The sequence below is a fragment of the Gymnoscopelus microlampas genome (genome assembly GCF_963454915.1).
Source record: "Gymnoscopelus microlampas genome assembly, chromosome: 18".
NCBI classification, from domain to species: domain Eukaryota; kingdom Metazoa; phylum Chordata; class Actinopteri; order Myctophiformes; family Myctophidae; genus Gymnoscopelus; species Gymnoscopelus microlampas.
The window spans coordinates 28758029-28780524 of NC_139955.1; the positions used below are offsets into that span (position 1 = coordinate 28758029).

General features: G+C 41.5%; 1 protein-coding gene across 2 annotated transcripts in view; it reads left to right on the forward strand.

Annotated features, from left to right (window-relative positions):
- Positions 1-11483, forward strand: part of LOC311065375 (C-terminal-binding protein 1) — a 30638-nt gene extending 19155 nt beyond the window's left edge. For both annotated transcript variants that reach the window (XM_084085697.1, XM_084085696.1), the window contains exons 4-11: positions 1380-1483; positions 2107-2209; positions 3000-3124; positions 3701-3790; positions 4015-4145; positions 5209-5336; positions 6245-6359; positions 7417-11483. In XM_084085697.1, the coding sequence (XP_083941823.1) occupies positions 1380-1483; positions 2107-2209; positions 3000-3124; positions 3701-3790; positions 4015-4145; positions 5209-5336; positions 6245-6359; positions 7417-7612 (992 nt within the window). In that variant the 3' untranslated portion in view covers positions 7613-11483. The remainder of the gene's footprint in view (positions 1-1379; positions 1484-2106; positions 2210-2999; positions 3125-3700; positions 3791-4014; positions 4146-5208; positions 5337-6244; positions 6360-7416) is intronic.
- The last annotated feature ends 11013 nt before the right edge of the window (positions 11484-22496 follow it).

Genomic DNA, 22496 nt, shown 5'->3' on the forward strand with positions numbered 1-22496 from the left:
AAGGTCCCCCTTTCCTCAGTTTTTATACCTCTGACCAATTCCCATCAGCAGTAAACTGCTTAATGGTACGAAATGTGGAGACTGTGTAGTATTCGGATTCTGACCTCTATTAGTCTACTACATAGGGCTGGGTATTGCCTACAACCTCACAATACGATACGTATCACGATACAGAGGCCACGATACGAAATGTATCGCAATACCCGTTGATTTTGAATAATGACCATGTCCTACTGAATTTACAACAAGAGCTCTTCTTTATTATTCTCTATAATTTATACTATACTATATATATACTATATCTACACTTATACTTCAGGCCCTCACAGATTAATTAAAATAAAATATTATGTTTATACTTAGTTCTTATTAACTCTCTCAGTGCCAAGCCACGAGTTATCCCGAGTTTATATATATATATATATTTTTTTTTTAAATGTTCAGAATTCAAGATATCATTATCTGAAGATTTGCAGCTCCATCCACTCCTTGTTTAACTTATAACTGAAAAGGGCTGTATCTCGCTTCCTAAGCAGCTAAAAAATTGCGAGAGTTAGAGTTATGCAAATATATATAGTTTTTACTGCAACTCATGTCCGAGTCTCAGCCACAATGTTTTTTTTTCAAAGCCACGTCACACAAAGTACCGTATCGAAAATGAATACGATATATTACCTTATCGATTTTTTGGAGCACAGCCCTATCTACTAACACCTCTCTCCTCTTGGTTATTATAAACAGCAGTATGAGACCTAATATGAAAGGAAGCTGCTCACGTTACATCAGTGCATGATCACTGTACCTCTACCAATCAGGATAGCTCACACAAACTTGAGCTATTTTTCCATGAATGTTTCTGCCAATAGGTGGCAATACTTTCTCAAATGCCAGCAGTATCAGTTCAAAGAGCCACTGACTCACAGCCTCACCATGTCTCTCTCCACCAGTCTAAATACAGTGCCACTACAGAGAGACACAGAAAGAGGTTTTTCCCTCAGACTATCAGCTCTGAACAACGACCCAACTGCCAGGGCAACTGTCTTTACCCTGTAAATACCCGCTCATCAACAGAGCACATATGTACAGTATTTTTGGACATTATCTCGCACAATCCCCTTGCATAAGCTGTACGCTGTTACATACTGTATATAGGGCAGAACTGTTATAGTTCACCACATTCTGTAATACTGACTGCTATGTGCACCATGTATTTACTCGGTTGCTAAGTTGCTGCCGTACTGACATTTAACTGCTCATACACGTATGAGTATGAGACAAATAAGGTCTTTGAATCTTTGAAATAGGACAGTACATGCTGTCCAGTGTCCTCCCTCATCTAATAGACAGCAGTCTTGCTAACCTCTACTCTGGTCCAACAGGCATCGCTGTGTGTAACATGCCAGCGGCCTCTGTAGAAGAAACAGCTGATTCGACGTTGTGCCACATCCTGACCTTGTATCGGCGGACCACCTGGCTACACCAGGTAAGGGGGGGGTGGTTACACTTGATCTGAACTGTAGAGAATGTTGACATTTAGAGCAACCTTCAATGAAAGAACAATCATAGGTTCAGTCTTTTGTGGAAAGAAAAAGCCTTCACCTAACCTTCACCCTCACTGCAAATGGGAGGTATTTGAACTTATAGATGGTCATTGTAATCAGCCATTTTAGTTATTGGCTGATTTTACAAGTTTGACACTAAATATGTTCATTTCATACAGATACTACCTTCTGTATAGTTACACAGAGATAGCAACTACTGTATATGCCATTTTGGTCAGCACTTTTATCCAATGTTTGAACCAAACATGAGTGCATACACTTTTAGCATGGAAGGCATCAGGAGGAACAGAACCCATTAACCCCTATATACTTCAAGATATTCAAACGCACAATGCGTTGCATCGCAATGTGTTGTGAGCAATTTAAAAAACAAACAAATTTAAACCATAAAAAAAATGTGTGGTTAACTACCCACTGAACCCACACAGGGAATGGTGACCTCAACCCTCGCAGGGTATTTATTGCCATGCTCTTCCTACTGAGCATCCTCACTGTGTATCATGTTTTATGGTGCGCAGTGTTAATCATCCGCTCTGTGCACCAGGCTCTCCGGGAGGGCACGCGGGTCCAGAGTGTGGAACAGATACGAGAGGTTGCATCGGGAGCTGCAAGAATCAGAGGAGAAACACTGGGACTCATAGGCCTCGGTGGGTACATTACGTTTTAAGATATAAGATATGCAGAGAACCAGAACCGTATTGGCATTGAATTTCTAACTATAATATAGTTATATATCGTTGCTATCACCCGTGTTCTGCTCTTCTCTCTTGTTGATACTTTTCATTGGTTCAATATTTATAAAACCCACCAACAAACAAAAAGAACAGCAGATCTACTAGCTCACAATGCACCGCAATGGGACACATTGTGAACTTGTAGATCTGCTACAAATTAGGGCATTCATTTACTAAAAAATAAAATGTTGAAAAATGGCGATACAAGGTTTCTGCCGGACAGCAACAATATTTAAAATATTAAGTTTGGAAAGCAAGTGTCAGTGCATGCATTTCAGATCTTTCTATTTTTATTTATTCTCGGCACTGGGTTAGGCTTGATATACTTGGTATACTTCGTTGCGGGTGGTGTCGCTTGCTGACAATAGCTGATCTACAACCTTACGATGTGTGACGTGTTGTGAGCTTGTAAATCAGCTGTTTCCGGAGCGCGACACTGGTGCATAATCAAGTATAAATCAGGGTTTGAATTTCCTGAGAGCTGTCGGCAGTGAGAGTGAAGCAGGACCAGAATGCAAACCTCCTCCTTTCACGACTCAGAGCTTTTTCACTAATAAATGCTCGGGCATATCCACATTATGTAATACATGTGGGAGACTAAATGTAATGAGGGCATAGGATGCATTTAGTCTCTATAAAACACTTGGTATTAACTAATCGGGGATGCTTTGTGCATGTGTACTATGTGTGTGTGTGTGTGTAGGTCGTGTGGGCCAGGCGGTAGCCCTGCGAGCCAAAGCATTCGGCTTCAATGTGATTTTCTATGACCCATATTTGGCTGACGGAGTAGATAAGTCCCTTGGACTACAGAGGGTCACAACGCTACAGGTAACACACACACACACACACACACACACACACACACACACACACACACACACACACACACACACACACACACACACACACACACACACACACACACACACACACACACACACACACACACACACACACACACACACACACACACACACACACACACACACCCACACACACACACACACAGTTTTGTTTATACTTTCAGAGCATTAACACTCAGGTTTTACTGTTTACTTTCCACCACAGAAGTTATGACAGAAATGGCACCAGAGACTATATGTAATATAGATAACAACAACACTACATGTTTAGGGCAAGACAGATTCCGCTGTTAGCAGAATCTGTCTTGAGAGATTAAATAGAGGAACATCTGATGCTTAAAGTATACTACGTTAGTTCCATTGATCTACGCCGGAACACAATCGATTGATCATTAAAATAAAGATGCTCTGAATATGCACGTGCCTATTGGCTGCCGTGTTAAGTGGTCAGGTGGGTGGGCCGCAAACGCTTTCAAGATTTTCAAGTGGGCCGGTGGTGCGGCGATGTCCAGTCTGAGTACATGAACTCTTCTCTCTTTAGGACCTGCTCTTCCACTCCGACTGCGTGTCTCTACACTGCAGCCTGAATGAACACAACCACCACCTCATCAATGACTTCACTATCAAACAGGTGTGTGTTGGTTTATGTGTTCTACTGTATGTCACTGGTTCTCAAAGTGGGGTCCGGGGACCCCCAGGAGTCCTTTCCCCCAAAGGGGGTACCCAGTTAAATTAATTAATATAGCATCACAATATAGCGGCACAAAATATTTTTGAGATGGCGGTCCGCACCCAAGTACATATATGTGTGTGTGTATGTGTGTGCGTGTGCGTGTGTGTGTGTGTGTGTGTTAGATGCGTCAGGGTGCGTTCCTGGTGAACACAGCCAGGGGAGGCCTGGTGGATGAGAAGGCCCTGGCCCAAGCTCTGAAGGAGGGCAGGATACGTGGAGCTGCTCTGGACGTGCACGAGACAGAGCCCTTCAGGTAACACTGTGCACACACACACACACACACACACACACACACACACACACACACACAGGTATTACATTCTGGATGAGGCAGGCTTCCTATTATTCATCATACATCACCGAATCCACTGCATTTTGCATAACCTTGCTGTCGGGCAAGAAACCTCTTAACTCCATATTAAAACTTTTTTAAAGATTATTTTTTGGCTTTTCTGCCTTTAATTGATATTTTACAGTGTAGATGGACAGGAAACAGGGAGAGAGAGATGGGGAGAGACATGCAGTAAAGATCGTCGGGAACGGGACTCGAACCCGCATGCACTGTCAGGCTACATAGGAGCCTAGGTGCCTTTTTTCATAAATGAATGCCCTACTTGATCATAGTACAGTGTCACACGAAAGTATCAAAAGTATAGCAAAAGTAGCAGATCTTCAAGCTCAAAACGCGTCGCTTCGCGCAGTGTATCGAGCTTGCAGATCAGCTACTTTTGCCGTTTTTGAATTTGAAGTAACAGTTTTGGACATAAGAGGTTTACACCCGACAGAGATGAAAGAACTAGTGTACATCACCAACAACCACAGGTATCACGTTTACAATAGTCAGAATAAGCTAGAACTCTGTATATGAATGTGAAAATCTTGAAATGTAAAGCTCTAATCAATGTAAGCTCTATTTAATGTTGTCTTGTTGCCTCTATCAAACGACTGGACCGACCAATATGCCTAAGTAGATAAAACTGCTGTTTTCTTTTGAAGATATATCTTTTTTTAAAGCGAACATTTGTAACTCAAATCTTTGCTTCTGGGGATTCTACAAATGAACAATCGAACAATCAATGGTTCTCAAACTTTTTCATGTCAAGGACCACCCAAAATGATTTGTATTTGGCCGCGGATCCCTTATCTCAAAATGTTTTGTTCCAGGGACCCCCAGAAGCAAAGATTTGAGTTAAAAATGTATATATAAAAATTTCTGCACACATTTTGACAATTTCTTTTTAAATAGCCAAAGACATCTAAAACTACACAGATGCTTTCCCAGATTGAATGGGTTAAGCATGTGTATGCATCTTCAGTTTCAGCCAGGGCCCACTGAAGGACGCCCCTAACCTGATCTGTACACCGCATGCTGCCTGGTACAGCGAACAGGCCTCTCTGGAGATGAGGGAAGAGGCCGCCAGGGAGATCCGACGAGCCATCACTGGTAACATACACACTCGTACACTGTACGACCAGTGGTTCTCAACCAGTGGTCCGGGGACCACCAGTGGTCCATGAGGGGGTTCCAGGTGGTCCCCAGCAAAATGATGGAGAGTTGGCAACCAAATGGACCCTTATAGATCTTTAACTCTTGAGATCGTAAAATGAAACCAAATGGACCCGTTTCATTTTATGCTCTCAAGAGTTAAATTATTGTTAAACATCTGCATTACTTAATTTACAAGAAGTCTAACACAATTAGAGAACGTAGTAGAATTGTTATATTGATCAACGTTTGCCTGTTATCTCTCCTATGGTACCACATCAATACAGCATGGAATTGTGGACAAAATCTTATCCAACGATAACAACTATTAATCGAACAAAAACGTCTCTTATGTGGGTTCCTTGGCGTAAAATAATTTCAAATGGGTGGCCATGTCATGGATTTTGGGGTGCTGACATGAATATGTTCGAGAACCACTGCATTACACCCCCCCCACACACACACACACACACACACACACACACACACACACACACACACACACACACACACACACACACACACACACACACACACACACACACACACAATGCAAGAATCTCCACTTCACACACACACACAAACTAGCACCTGTTTTGTCACAGAGGCATGTATTGGATACTATGGTAATGGTAACAGGATATTGAGTCTTGTATTCAATGACTTTCACTGTGAAATTCCATAACGAAGTATAATTATTAATTAAAGTTTATTATTATTAAAGTAATTTAAGGACAGTACTGTAGTGACTATACTTGCCATGTTTGGTTAAACTAATGTATAATTATCTCCCTGTCTCTGGCTCTCTTCCTTTGTCTCCGACTCTTGCACTCTCTTGGTCTGTCCCTCTGTCCTCTCTCTCTCAGGTCGTATCCCAGATAGTCTAAAGAATTGTGTGAATAAGGAGTTTCTAACACAGACCAACCACTGGGCAGGAGTTGACCCTGCCACCGTTCACCCTGAACTCAATGGGGCTTACAGGTACGCACAGCCAACCATCTACACTACAGGCTTCTAAACCTTGAATTGAATATTTTATTAGACAAAAAGGCAAACCAGCACAAGTACAGTCAAACACTTGGTCTAAAAGGACAACACCAAAAAAGTCCTTGCTGTCTTGTTTCTATTGGAGTCCTATGTATTCAATGCATCAACATATAAACAATAACACCAAAATGCAATATCATCGCATATATCACATATATAAAACACTACGTACAGAGTAGAAAAATCACACCCAGTGTGAAGTGGGCGGTGTGTGGTCATCACAACATGACTCACTTTTAAAAAAGGGTGAATTCCTTTCTTTAAAGTCCATACTGCTATTCATAGGGCTGCACATGTGTCATGTGTTTCGCTAGCCAATCACAGTCCTGGATTTGCAAAGTCAGCCAATCACATTACAGTTAGTGGTGATGACACTAGCTGTAATGTGATTGGCTGACTTTGCAAAAGTATCGATTTGCATTAACAATGGAAGGGTTAGGGGGTATACAATGCGTTGTAGACTATTGGCCAATCACGGTGCAGGATTGGTCAGTGTCCAAAACTCACTTATAGGGGGCGGCTACACCGCCCCAAAAAAGGAGGAGGTGGGGGGGGGGGGTCGCCTGTCTAAGGGAGAAGTGATAATTACCTCCCCTTTGGTCTCCTGAAAGGTGAATTTTCAGGGCTGTTTTAAAGGAAGCTAGTGAACCACCAATGTTTGGCCAATTTATTATATTCATTTCTTAGTGTCATTGCTTCCAATTTCACTTGTTTAATCTGTATCCTGTGTGAGTTCTCTCGCCTGATTGGATACAATTGGTATCACGACCTGAAAATGCATTTTGTGTTTACTCAAGAGCTGGAGAGACAGGGAGACCCCTGTTACTGAAAAAACACTACAGCAATGAGTACTCAGAATCAGAATACAGAGTTATTCAACACTGAACACAAAACCGTAGTGGAAAAGCCCTCTTATTTTAACAAAAAAATATAACAATACTCTATCTCTCTCTGTCCCTCCTTACTTCAATTCCTCTCTCTGTTTCTCCAGGTACCCTCCAGGGGTAGTAAGCCTGGCCTCGGGCGGCCTTCCCCCGTCCGTGGAGGGCATCATGCCCAGTGCCGTGCCAATGGCACACGCCCTGCCTCCCGCAGCCTCACACCCTCCCCACGCCCCGTCGCCCGGCCAGAACACCGTTAAACCACCAGAGGGTGACAGAGAGCAGCACCCCAACGACCAACTGTAGCCATACACGAAAAAGCACGAACACGTGCAAACGCACACACACACACACACACACACACACACACACACACACACACACACACACACACACACACACACACACACACACACACACACACACACACACACACACACACACACACACACACACACACACACACACACACACACACACACACACACCTGTCCATGTTGCCTGGTAACCGGTGGTTTCCACAGCAACCAGTGTGTTAGCGATTAAGTTCCCTAGCAACAAGTAATTTAGGGGCAGGATTGGTAGAGTGATAGATTGACAGCTTGAGTTCCGAGTAGCGATTTTACAACTCACGGGTCGAGCGGCGACCAGTTCATAAGTGGCCATTTCAGACCCCAAAGATGAGGAAGAGAAGAGGATGATGGGATAGCTGTCATGTGCCCCAACGAGGGAGCAAGGCAGTTGTCCTCTGACACGACCAGAAACCCTGAGACACACCCACTTGTGGGATCAAAGTTATTCTGCACCTACCGTTACTACAGCAGTAGTACTGTCAAAACAAGATAAAATAATAACCTGTCGATCTGGGGAAAAAAAGAAAAGAGATATATAAATCCTGCTGTCCTTAGACTGTAGTTTGTCCAAAGTTAGGAGGGCGGGTTTCATGTCTTTCTTTATCTATTTTCTGTGTCCTTCCCTTAGTTTGATGTACAAGCAAAAGTAGTGGGTTATGAAACGAATGTAACCTGTCTATGTACAGTTTTTAGACTTAAAAAAAAGAAAACTGATGTTTGTATGCAGTCTTAAAAAAACATGAGTGATGTGATCTCTCAATGTAGCCAAACTGGTTAGAAAAGTAATACAATATATTTTCTTTTTGTGTGTGAGTCTCCATAAATTAACACGCCCCTCCCCCCCAAAAAAGAGGCAGCTTTTTGCACACCTTCTCAGGAAATTAAGTTTCCCGTGTTTATTTTTTATTTCAAATTGATTTTAGAGTCCTCTCTATGCCAATTAGTGCATTGTTTTCTTTTCTACCTGCTTGCCTTTTCGTGTCCCGTTACATAAAAAAAGAGCTAAAGTTGATTCAAATTTTGACTTTGTTTGTTATGTTGAATAAAGAGCATGAATGTGCTCTTCAGACTGTGTACTGTAAACCTTTCTGAGGTTGACCCAAACTAAAGGGTTTGTTGGATGGCTTAAGGGTGGAGGCAAAATGGTATGCTCGTCTGGGACAACTTTATCCTAAACCCAGAGCATAAATTATGTTATAGCAGTGGTTCTCAAAGTGGGGTTGGGGGACCAAAACTAGTTAATATCGCATCAAAATCAATTAACCACTTTAACCCTACACATTGGCTATTTGAAAATGGCCGATCTACAAGCTCACAGCGTGTTGCGATGTGACACGTTGTGTGCTTGTAGATCTACTATTCCCCCCCCCCCCCCAAAAAAAAAAAATCATGCACAAATCTTGTATGGCACAAAATATTTTCAGATGGGGGTCCATGGCCAAATACATGTTAATTTGGGGGTCCTTGACATGAAAAAGTTTGAGAACCACTGGTATAAAGTATTAGCTTGGTTTCTCAGACAGACAATACTATTATGTTGGTGACTAAAACACTCAGTTTGCTCCCTTAGAGTGTAGTATCTTTACTTGCCCTCTGCCTATCTCTGACAGAAGTTTAACCACTTCTTAAAAAAACTATTACTGTCCACTTCAAGAACACAATAACTTCCAAGGATAGCACATGCATAAAGAATAAACTGAACTATACAAATGGTGCACAGCAGCCGAGAAACTCAACTGAGATTTTAGCTTCATGCTGCTTTGTTTGTTACTAGATTAATCCTTCTAGCTATGGACATAATAGAACCGTCTGACAGACATGGGGGAAATCTGAATGCATTTCAAAGACCAATTTGCTACTTTTCATGTACAGCATTTTGCATCCCCAGTTTAATTATTAACCACTTGAACCCTTGAGTCCTTATTCTCGGGTGAACATTCAGTGAAAAATAGCTGTTCTACAAGCGCAAAATGCACAGTTTGTGGATCGGCTATTTTCTGTGAATATATTTAGTGTAGAGCGAAAACAGAAGGGCGCCGAGTTTAGAGGGGACTTCAGTGAACTAAGTCTAGGGTTTAAGTGGTTGAGTGGATATGTTACACAGAGGGATGCAAAGTCGTCAGTGTAATAGTCACAACGGAGCAGTGACATCAGGAGTAGGTACAGGAAAGAAGTTGAGGCATTAGGTTTATAATAGGGTGAGCTTTGGGCCGTTGTGTGTGTGCGAGCGAGCGTGCGTTTGTGTGCTTGTGTGTGTGGTTAAGCCAAACATATGTTGTATATTTTGGTCTGCTGCCAAACCGACCTCAAAAGTTTCGTTTATTTTTTAATCTATGACATCAGGCTGTAAAAAAAAAACTTGCTGTCAAAAGCTAAATTTCATCAATTTTTCAAAAAAGGGAGTAACGAACCACTAGTGAGAGCAACAAGCAATGGTTGAATACAAAAATAACAAAAGTCAAATATGCACAATGATTTTTTTTGTTTTGATTTTCCTTTTGACCAGGATTGTTGTCTATCATTATAGCATGGCCAAAATGTACTGACTTGGATCTGAACCATGTGGTTCTAGTATGTAGCATCCCTTTAACATTTCACTGATCTCTGCTAAGCTTGATTTATACTCAGTCGTACGATGGCGTCCAACTACGAAAATAGTTTCTATTTTCGGCACGGGACACCGTCGTACAACAGAGTTTAAATGAAGCATTAGAGAGTGATGGGTCCGTCAGTATGCCGTCGAGCCACCCTCGTGGCCTCTGTGTCTATGTGTAAATATGGTGTTCTGCCTGCCTGTGTCAATGTGACTTGGTTGTATCTGTGTCTTGGGGGGACGCTCTACAAAGCACCATTACAAACACTGCCAGCTAAATATACAACTAAAAAGTCCCAAAATTCTGTTGAACCACACTTTTCGTGTTCAGACCTTGAAAGGGTCTTAATAACTCATGCATGTTTTGAAGGAACTTTGCCACCAAGAGTACCCCTCGTAAAATTGATTATTTCATTGGGCAAGGTCAAGAAACCAGTTAACATCTGAAAACAAAACAAAGAAATTGTTTTGTTTTTTTCATTTTATTTTTTAAACCGAATTCCTGAATAAGTGTCGTTGAGGTGAGCAGGCTAGTTCGGTGGTGGTGCTTTTGGGTCAGTCCTGCCAACTGCTGAGTAGTCCAAACAGGACCCTGTTGACTACCAGCTTCTTCATGGTAAAATAGTAGACGTACTGTAGCAACCAGGGATGGAAACGGAAATAAATGTTAAGTTCTTTTGAATGGTGTCTGGACATGGTACTTAAGTAATAGCTAAACATTGCTACTAGGCTATAGTGCTCCTAAGTCCTCGAAAGCATGCACTGTAAAATCCAGTGTGTTAATTTACCTCTGAGAGTATACAAATGGAATTAACACTGAAGATTTGACTGTTTGCTGGGATATTTCTGAATTATATTCTGTTATTTTTTCTAGACACTGTCATGTTTTACTGATTTACTGAAAAAAAAAACAGCTTGTTAGCGTTCCAACATTTGCGATTGGAACCAACTGCTACTGTAGCTACAAGACAAAACAGCAGAGTATAGGATTCACAATGTTCCAGTTTGTGTTGAGGTTCCATCCCTGGTAGTAATAAACTGTCCACTGTTACCTACCTTGGTCCCCTTTACGGTAAAGTAGTAGGCGTAGCAATATACAGTATACATATTCTATATTCTAAGGTAAATATCATTATTTTTGGTCAAAAAACTGACAACCTGACAAAGATATGTTTGTGACTGTATGCATTTGTATGAATTATTTTAAAAAGAAATAAACTGTGGAAAAGTAGTGTGTTTGTCTTGGTTCAGACCTCATTTACATGTGTATAACACAAGTTTGTTATCGTCAGGTCTAAATATCTTAACGCCCAACCTGGGATTGTTCTGCACATATAAATTACGGTTATATTATTCACATACCGGTACATAACATTACATTCTTAAGGCCAGTCCACACCAATGCAACTCCTTGCAACCGTTATCCCCAAATGGCAGTTGCAAGTAGTTGCATTGGTGTGGAATGGCCTTAAAACGGGTTTGTTGCAAGGAGTTGCATTGGTGTGGACTGGCCTTTAAAGTTTGATTTGCAGATTGAAAATATACTATTTTGATTTTTTTTTCAATCACATCATACAGCAAATCAACATATGAGTCAGTTTTATTCCAATGTCTACAAAAAGTTAACAAAAATGCACCAAATCAAGAGCTGATCAACTAGAGAATAGAAAGCTAAAATATAGATCACATGCATGTTAAACAACACAAATACATAACATAGTTGTGGGAGAAAAGCTTAATAAAATCCTGAGTTACTTCAAGAGTGTAAAAATGGCGGTGGGGTTGTATCACTGTACTTAGAGCTGTACTCCAGCTCTAAGATCTGCATTGTTTCATCATTTATGAGGATTACAGTAAACACTTGTGTATAAAAAAATACTTATTAGAAATAATTGTACTTTGTAACTGACAAAACATTTTGAAAGGAAACATGTGTCACCCTCCTGTTCTGAATATGAAGTTATGTTTCTGTCCACTAGATGTCAGAAGTGCAGCTGTCAGATCCATACTGAGAATAAGTGTGCAAGTCAACTGCAAAATGTTGCTCAGGCATACTCTGCAGGCTTAGAAATAAAGCACCGGAATAGATGATTTATACACAGGTACATGTTGGTACATAAATCACATGCAACTAATGTATATCTCTGCCCTGAATATTTGTGTATTGTAAAATATGATTAATATTCCATTAATGCCAAGACTGACGCTCACTTATAAAACACTGAGAGGCCTAAAAAAAGGTGGTCACTGGTCACGGTTGTCTATTGATACATATGGTATGTTATATCTTTATGATATATCATAAATCATTGGCTCCCAGTTGCTGCCCACACAGAGAGCGAAACACTGATATTGGCCTACAAAGCAACCAAAGGTATGGCACCCCCATATCTTCAAAGTCTGATCCAACCCTACAACCCCTCCCGCTCACTCAGATCAGCTAACACAGTAAGGCTGTCAGAACCTTCGCTAAAACATCCGGGACAACGCTCCACACGTCCCAGACTCTTCTCCCTTCTGGCTACCAAACTGTGGAATGAACTCCCCATTGCAGTTAGAACTGCAGACTCACTCCCAATCTTCCGCCGTAATCTGAAGACTCACCTCTTCCACCTTAGCCCGTAGCACTTGCCGTTGGACTTGCCCTAGCCTCGATGACCTTGCAGGCTTATGCAAAGGCTAGATGCATGTTATTAGACAGATGCCAGGTCATTTGTAGACCTGGCATCCTATAGTGTGTATAGTTTCAATGTACAGATTATTGATTTTTTTGAATATTCTACCGTTTAGACTGATGATACGTTCTTGGTTTACCTATGATCCTAGATTACTATTTCTATGCATTTGATGTATTACCTTGTATTTTCCTGGATTAAGAGCATCTGCTAAATGCCTAAATTGTAAATTGTAATCCAATTCTCAGTTTAGATGTACTGTATCAGTGCTCTGGTTATCACAGTGATGTTCTTGTCAGGGAGTGTTTTCCAAACACTGGGGGGCGCAGACCCATTTTAAGGGTAATGAGTAACACATCCCATTTCTTTTCGATTACTAGAAAAAAAAAAGTAGTAATTTCAAATAATTTTCAAAACAATCTAAGAAAATTGATAAAAAAGTAGAGAGGTAAGAGATAAGAAATAGCCATTGCGATGCGACGCATTGTGAGCTTGTAGATCAGCTATTTTCACTAGTTTGGGGCCGGTGAGATCATATTTCTCTTTTGGGTCTCGAGCTAAAGAGTTTGTGAACCACTGTTCTAAGGGACACGGCAGTGGCTGCTAGGCTGTATCGTCCCAATTATGCAAGACCTTGTCTTGGACCGACTGTACCCGTCTGCTGGCACAGACGGCGGAAAGACATCTCTACCTCTCTCTGCTCCTCTTCCCTTCTTTCAACCTCCCTCTCTCTCCTTCTTCTTGTCTTTCCATCTCTCGTCCTTCCTGCACACTCCTCTCTAACTGCTCTCTCGCTCTCCCTCCCCCGTCCATCCCTCTCTCCACCCTCTGGTTCTTCCATTCAGAGTTACAATCATTGGAGCAGGCTCTCTGACAGCTGGAAACTCCAGGATAGTTCAACTTAAAAACTTTCAACAGGATGGGAACCAGATGCAATGAAAAAGGCCTAAAGGTGCGTTCCAGTGAGCTAGGATAGGGAACTAATGACATTTTCATTAAAGCTTGATAAAACTTTTAGGAAAAGAGATTTGCAGTAAGGCGTTGGTTCATGTGAAGGACCCCCAAATGTATATGTATGAGGTCACAGACCCCCATCTGATATTTTTTTTTTGTCAGGGACCACGATTAGAGAACATTTTTCGGAAATATCCGACTAGATCGACAAGCTCAGAAAGTGTTGCATCGAAACGAGTTGTGAGCTTGTAGATGAAAAAAAAAGGGAAAAAAAATAAAAGCGCTCCTCGGAGCACAGGTAAAAAGAAGTTTTGCAAAAATCGGCCTCCTGGTGGCGCTATAATAGGGCAATTTTAAAGGGTGGCATTTGTTCCTCAACGTAGTGCGAATGTGCGTGCAAGGTTACACCGCAATCGGACACTGTGTTCATGTCAATCTTAGCCAATCAGGATGGACTGTGAAAAATCAAACAGATTTGTCTTGATTACATGACTATAGACATCATGTGTACCAATTTGCGTGAAATTTGGATAAAATCTGAAGGAGTAATATCAAAAAAGTTGTTTTACATAAGTCGGCCTCCTGGTGGCGCTATAAAAGGCAGATGTGAAAAATGCAGGGCAAAGTTTTTCCTTGGCCTCTAGGGAGTGTGCATACAAAGTTTTATAGCGCCACCATGAGGCTGATTTGAAAATGTTCAAGTGCCATTTCTTCCCCGGCCTACTGGGAAAGTGCGTGCAAATTTTACGGAAATTGCTTGCTGTGTTCATGATTTGAGGAGCACCCCTACAAACTTTGGAAGCCAATCTTAGCCAATCAGGATGGAATATGAAAAATCTGAAAGACCTGTTTTGTTTAATGACTATAGATACTGTATACCGATTTGCGTGATGTTTGTACAAAATCTGTAGGAGTAATATTAAAAAAAAATGTTTTGCAAAAATCTGCCTCTGCGCTATAACAGGCCCATGTGAAAAAATTGGGGCAGAGGTTTCGCGTTGGCCTGGCGGAGACTAAAAGTAATTGAAACAACTCGACCCTCTCACATATTAGAAGGACACCAGAACCAGGGATGTGTATTTTTAATGAGTCTAACATGATTGTGAATGAATGTATCTGAAATCAAATATCTAAATATTGACAAAAGCCAGAGTTGATGTTAAAAGGACTCCAGAAGTGATTTAAAGTGAACTACCCTTTTAAATGCAGTGTCCTAGGTCATGTCATAATGTGCTGCCAAACATAAAGCAGAAGGTATTTTAAAATAGCCCTAGATAATAATAAATTAAACGTGATCGGAAATGTACAATTTAAGCATTTAACAGATGTTCTATCCAGAGCAACTTATAAAGTGTAAGGTCAGAAAGGGTAAGTAGTCGAGGAATTATAGAACTCTATGAAAACAAGCACATGCCACAAAGCAAGTCCAATAGTAGGTCTACACATCGAACCTAGCATAGTCTCTATATCAGCGGTTCTAAAAGTGGGGTCCACAGCAAAGTGGTTAATAATCACAATTGGTTTAACCACTTTAACCTATTTGATACTTTGGCTATTCAAAATTAGCCGATCTACAAGCTTGTAGATCAGCTACAATTTGGAAGATTTGTGAAAATAACTTTGAACATTTTAAACAACACAAATCTTCTCTTATGGGGTCCCTTCCCTGGAACAAACTCTTTTCAGATGGGGGTCCGCTGACAAAAACATCATCATTTGGGATAATTTGACATGTCTCCCCCCTTCTCCGCTCCCTCCATTGGCTCCCAGTTACTGCCCACACAGAGTACAAAACACTATTGGCTTACAAAGCAACCAAAGTCCGATCCAACCTTACAACCCTACCCCTCCCGCTCACTCAGATCAGCTAACACAGGGAAGAGCCTTCCCTAAAACATCCGGGATGACGCTCCACACGTCCCAGACTCTTCTCCCTTCTGGCTCCCAAATTGTGAAAACAATTAGAACTGCAGACTCACTCCCAAGCTTCCGTCGTAATCTGAAGACTCACCTCTTCAGACTCCACCTTAGCCCATAGCACTGACCCTAGCCTTGACGACCTTGCAGGCTTATATGCAAAGGTTAAAATGTTATGTAGACAGATCCTATAGTGTGTATAGTTTCAATGTACAGATTATTATTGCTTTTTATATTATACTGTTTAGAAACTTTAGACTGATGATAGGTTCTTGGTTTACCTATGATCCTAGAATACTATTTACTATGCATTTGATGTATTACCTCATGTTTACCTTGCTTACTGTAAGTCGCTCAGGATTAAGAGTGTCTGCTAAATGCCTATGTTGTAAAATAAGAGTGTCTGCTAAATGCCTAAATTGTAAATCGTAAAATAAGAGCATCTGCTAAATGCCTAAATTGTAAATTAAGAGCGTCTACTAAATGCCTAAATTGTAAATTGTAAAACGTTTGAGAACTACTGCTCTAAATAACATAACTACTAACATCTATCTAAAGAGTCAACAAATTCAAGAAGTGGAAAATGGAGTGACAGACAGTCGTCACTGACCGAAGGAGGTAATTCCACTACTGGAGAGCCAGGAAGGGGAAGAGATTCTCAACCTGTGGAAGGGGGCCCACTGGTGGGCCAGGAGGGTTTTGCTAGTGGCCCCCCCTAAACAATTGGCACAACACTAAGGTTTCAATGATAATAAAATATTATTTAAAGATAATTATGTGTTTTCATAGTGATACCAATGAATAATAACTTAAAAGTATACTACGATGGTTCCATTGATCCAACACAAATGATTGATTGATCATTAAAATAAATGATAAATTCTCTGAAAATGCACCCATCTGACCAGATTTCAGCTGCTGTGTTAAGTGGTCAGATGGGTGGGAAGCGAACGCTTTCAAGATTTTCAAGTGGGCCCTGATCCAGACAAGGTTGGGACACTTGGACTGGAGTGATGGCCAGGCTGTTAGGCTGTCGCTGGAGGGCGTTTTCTGACCGTAGTGTGCAGGAAGCGGCATGTCGGTTGGGTGGAAGTGAAACAATGCATTCTCAATTACAGCAATGACATTGGAGGTCTGCACTATACCTTTTCTTTCCATACTTAAATCACGGTCTTGTCATGTATGTTCCTGCTTTACTGTGCGTCTGCGGTGGTGGTACCATATGGATGTATTCAGTCTCTGTTGGTGGTGGTGTGTGTGTGTGTGTGTGTGTGTGTGTGTGTGTGTGTGTGTGTGTGTGTGTGTGTGTGTGTGTGTGTGTGTGTGTGTGTGTGTGTGTGAGAGAGAGAGAGTCTGGTGAGTCCAGTTGGGTTCAGTTGTGATTGACGTGGAGGAAACCAGTAGATTTTCAGACATCCCTTCTGGATCACCTTAACTCCTCTCTCTCCTTTCCTTTCCTCTTCTCACATCACAGCAACTCTTTATTCCTCCCTATCCCGCTCCTTTCAGACCTTTTTCCTCTCCTCACCATCCAAATAAACCCAACAAGAAGCAGACTGCTGTCAATGTCTGTGACCACCCTGACAGACTGCAGGGTCCAGTGGTCACCGCAGCATTGAGTACACTATTAAAACAAAAAGGGGTGGGTAAGCCACTCAGCCTGAGGGTGATACTCCCCCACCTGCTAGAAGTTAATTACTACACAACAAAATAATTGAACTCTGAGAGGTTCGAAATGTACCCGTTATGGGGCATTTTTACACTCTCAGAGTGAAATTAACACTCCATATTTGACCGTGCAGTATCCATTTCAGTGGAGACTTTTAGGATGGAATGGCCTACATGCTGTTTTTTCCTCCTGTTCCAAGAAAAACGATTAGTGAAGAAAACTCTGCTGGTTTATAAACACCAACCACATCCACTGTAAAAGTTTGGCTGATGCTTTTTAAAAGGTACCAACTCTCCCGGCAGTCACAGTGGCAGGTCACCAACAACTGTGGCAACTCACCAACAACTGTTACTTTGTGCCTCAAATTAGCACATTTTTGAGCTGCAGTACTGTAGCTTTAGAGCTCATAACTAGAGCTCATAATTCTTAGCTCTGACACTATAGAAAGAATTGAGAAACTGAGTCATTACAGCATTGAATGATTTAAAGCTAGGGACTACTTTGAATGAATAAGACATTGTTACTATAAAGTAAGAGTATGTTAATATTCAGTAACTAGCATAGATGCAGTGTTTAGAGATGGTCTCTCTACTCTTCCATTGAAAGATTTCGGCCCGAGTGGTGGGTAGGACACCTACTGAAGTTAAAAGAAATTGGGAGAAAATTGCGGACCAAGTACAGTGCAACTCAGGTCCATTTTATGTATAGAGGGTTTGGTTAAGTGGTTAAGAGGATAATATTTCGAAACGTATTTTACTATTAAGCTGATAAGCTTAAAGTAATAGGTTTGATAAGCAATAGGTTTGATAAGCTTAAAGAAATAGGTTTTGATGATACGTCGGTGAGCTGGATGGGATCCTATCTGGAAGGGAGGGAACAAGTGGTGGAAGTAAACGGCACCCAGTCCCCTTCCCTCCCAGTGACTTGTGGTGTTCCGCAAGGAAGTATACTAGGACCTTTACTGTTCCTGATATATGTGAACGATAGGTCTTCAGCTTGCGACTGCAAACTGTTCCTGTTCGCAGATGACTCGGCTCTGCTGGTCTCGGACAGGGACAGGCTGCAGGTTGAGAAAACTCTCTGCTCTGAACTTGACAGGATCTGTATCTGGCTCTCCGACAACAAACTATCACTACACCTGGGTAAAACTGAATCCATCCTCTTTGGGTCCAGTTCAAACCTTAGCAACGCTGAGAGTTTCACGATCAAATCGGGTGATAATGTTATCACATGAAAGGAGGAAATTACCTACTGTACCTGGGTTCCATCTTGGAGGCAAACCTCTCCGGTGACAAAATGGCCGAAAGAGTAATCAAAAAGGTCAACCAAAGAACACGCTTTTTGTATAGGATTGGCCGTCTAGTCAGTAAGAATACTCTTCTTGCAGGGGCCCTCATACAAGGTTATTACGATTATGCATGCTCCTCATGGTATCACACCACCACCAAGGCCTTAAAAAAAAGGCTCCAAACATCCCAAAACAAACTACTAAGGCTCCTTCTTGGCCTCAATCACAAAACCCATCTAACCCATGCTCATTTTGCTAGGATTGGATGGCTCAGGGTTGAGGACAGAGTACAGCAACTTGCAATGGGCCTGGTCTTTAAGATACACCACAACATTGGGATCCCCCTGTATTTGTCAAAATACTTCCAAAATGTTAATGAAGTCCACGATCATAACACCAGAGGCAGCTCCACGAATCACGTTCAACCCAGATTTGGCTCAACAAAGGGAATGAACTCATGCTATTCAACAAAAATGTGGAATGCCCTACCAAAAGGAGTAAAGGAGTGTAAAACCCTACTCACTTTCAAAACTGCCCTAAAGATACACCTTCAGGAGGCTGCAATTCGAAAATGGCCCCTGTCTAAGTCTTAACCTACCCGCCCCCAAACCCCCCCTCCCCATTTCTTTTTCTTCTCTTGTACATATTTTTCACTCTTCATACCAGTAACCTGTAAGCTGATTGTATGACGTTCTGTATAGTAGTGTGTATATCTGTCTGTCTCTTATATGTCATCATGATTTGTGTGCATGGGGATCTCACCTTAAACAAGCTCAGTACTTAATGAGTCTTCCAGTTTAATTTGTACTTCCATGTACTGTTGTTCTCATGTCTTACTAAATAAAGTACATCAATCAATCAATTAAAATCAAAAGGTGCAACCTGACTTGTTGCATCACAGGTATGGAACTGCACTGACCTCAACTGCTAAATACTGCAGAAGATCATGTAGAGCACATCAGTGGATGTGAGTGAGCTTCCCTTCGTCAAGGACATCTGGTCGTTATCAAAGATCAAAGCCATCCCACCTTGGAGTGCAGCAGTTCGAACGAATCAATTTAATATATTATAAACAAGAATCGATAAAAGATCACTTAAGAAAATGATCGATTAATAATCAATCCCTATTTTGGGCTTTATGGGCAAAAGGTTTGAAAAAAGTTTGAAAACAAGTCGATCTACAAGATCTGAGCTTGTAGATCTGAACAATTAGCGTCTCTATGCATCGTATCGAGACGCATTGTGAGCTTGTAGATCTGCTATTTTCAAGATTTCTGCACGACAAAGTATGGAATAACACTTAAGTGGTTAATCAATTTGTTGATATAAAAATATTTTAATTAATTGAAAAAGTAATTGATAGAATAACCTTTAAGACAATGATCGATAGTTGCAGCCCTAATCCCAACCACAGAATGTTTCATATGCTACCAGGAGGCAGCTGGCTTCGTAGCCACAGAGCTAAAGGCAGAGTAGACTGATACTTCCAGGCAGCTACTGTTCCCAGACAATCAGGTTTCTGAACGAAGAAGCCAGGTAAAAGTCAAATAAGCATGAGAAACACACTGACTACCTGTCTGCGGTAAAGGGCAGCCTGTGTGTAAAAAACATGCCAAGGTCAGTGGCAGTTCAATTGACAACTTTTACATAGGATACACGTAAATAGAATAACAACTTTGCACAAAGCACCTTCAAGCACCTTAAGTGCACAAGGACCAGCATAGACGATACCTGAGGGACCGGAACAAAGGACTTTTCTTATGCACCTGTACACAAGACACAACAAAAAGAAACCCTGATCCTTTTAATTCATCAACCACCCCTTGGTCTGGCAGTCTGGGTTTTGTTGCTTTCATGCCTTTGAATTCCTTGTGCTATAGTCAAAGCTTTAACAAGGCAGCAAGACTCACTCTCACTGTTGACCTGACTCTGTAAAATGGATTATGGTGTTATCTGTGGCCTACTGGCTTTATTTGAGATCAGACATAAAGTTGGAGGAGACTGCGATATTTTATATGAAAACTAAACAGGCCACTGGAAAGAGAGTGAATATTTGCAGAAACCAAAAGACGAAAGAAAGGGAACGAGAGACAATAGGACACAAAGAGGTTTAGAAAATGGAGAGGGAGAGAGAGAATGGAGAATGGAGTAGAGACAGAGTAAGGGGTCATTCAGACCGCTTTGCTTTTGCTTGCAGATTGGCTATGTTCAGCATGAGACACTGTTGTACGATCGGGTTTAAAATGGTCTTGTCTCATCGCAAATCTTTGATCTGAACTAGGCTTAAGACGTAAATGTTAGGAGACTGCCATGCGCAACTCTACATCCCAAGCAACTTTACATGCAGTTTTCTCCTAATGAAGGTCATGTTGTGTCCTCAACTGACCTGCATCAGACTGCATCATTATGTTATGACAACATCCCTGTGGACTTAACAGACCCCACTGATTGGTTGATTGATTGATTAATTGATTGAATACTTTCTAGTTAGTTAACAGTACAGGTAGTACAGTCAAAAGTTATGCTAAAAGCATAACACAAAAAGTCCCAGGGGGCTTGTTGCATTGTGTTCCATTGTACTCAATTCATTAGTAAAATACATACAATACAGAACAGTAAAAGCTACAGCAGCAGCAAAATGTATATTTACAGAAAAAGGAGGGATGGGGGTGGAGCGGGGGATGCTATTACCAAGGTGTTCAACTAAGCCCACTTGTATTTTGAGATCAGCAATGGTTTTAGAGTCGTTACTCCAGCTTTCACCAGGAAAACAGGCCAGGGTGTAAATATTTGTTTTTCTCTTCTATGCATGTACAGTTCACTCCCATCCCTATAATTTTTGGGGGGAATCGGGACACATCGGCTGCATAATTGCCAACAGCAATGTTGTAACAATAAAAAGTCTACTAATGGCCGATATATCGGCCAAACCAATATTGGTCTGGCTATTTTTCTTGGGATTTTTTTCCTGGCTCCATTGAGGGTCTAAGGACCAGTGGCTGTCATTTGTTTCCTTTGTTAGATGTGAGTCTGGAAGCAGGAAATGTTGAGATTTCATCCACTTAAATCATCTCTTAATTCCTCTGTTTATGCTGTTCATTTGGGGTCACACAGTCACATTTTCTTCTGTTTATGCTGTTCATTTGGGGTCACACAGTCACATTTTCCCTCGACATGTGTTTCCCCCTCAAGTCTGTGGAGGTGGTGACCCAGTTTCAGTAGCCAGGTTGCTGGGTGTTTGTGTGTTTTGTCGGCCCACAAGTGTCGGGTTTAGGAGGAGCTGACAGCTGATGAATGCCATGTGGTGTACAACAACAGGCACACACACACACACACACACACACACACACACACACACACACACAAACAACCCTCACATAGGCCTACTAACAAATTAACATGCACATACACACAGGCATGCACATGTAAAAACATGCACAGTCTCTCACACACACACACACACACACACACACACACACACACACACACACACACACACACACACACACACACACACACACACACACACACACACACACACACACACACACACACACACACACACACACACACACACACACACACACACACACAAACACACACACACACACACACACACACGAGGCTGGGCCACTTATCCTTACCATGATCACATTTTTACCCATGTACTGCCAGGCATTACTCAGATTATGAGTAAAGCATATGATATTGTCCCAGTGAGCAGTGAGTCTGAATCTAGCA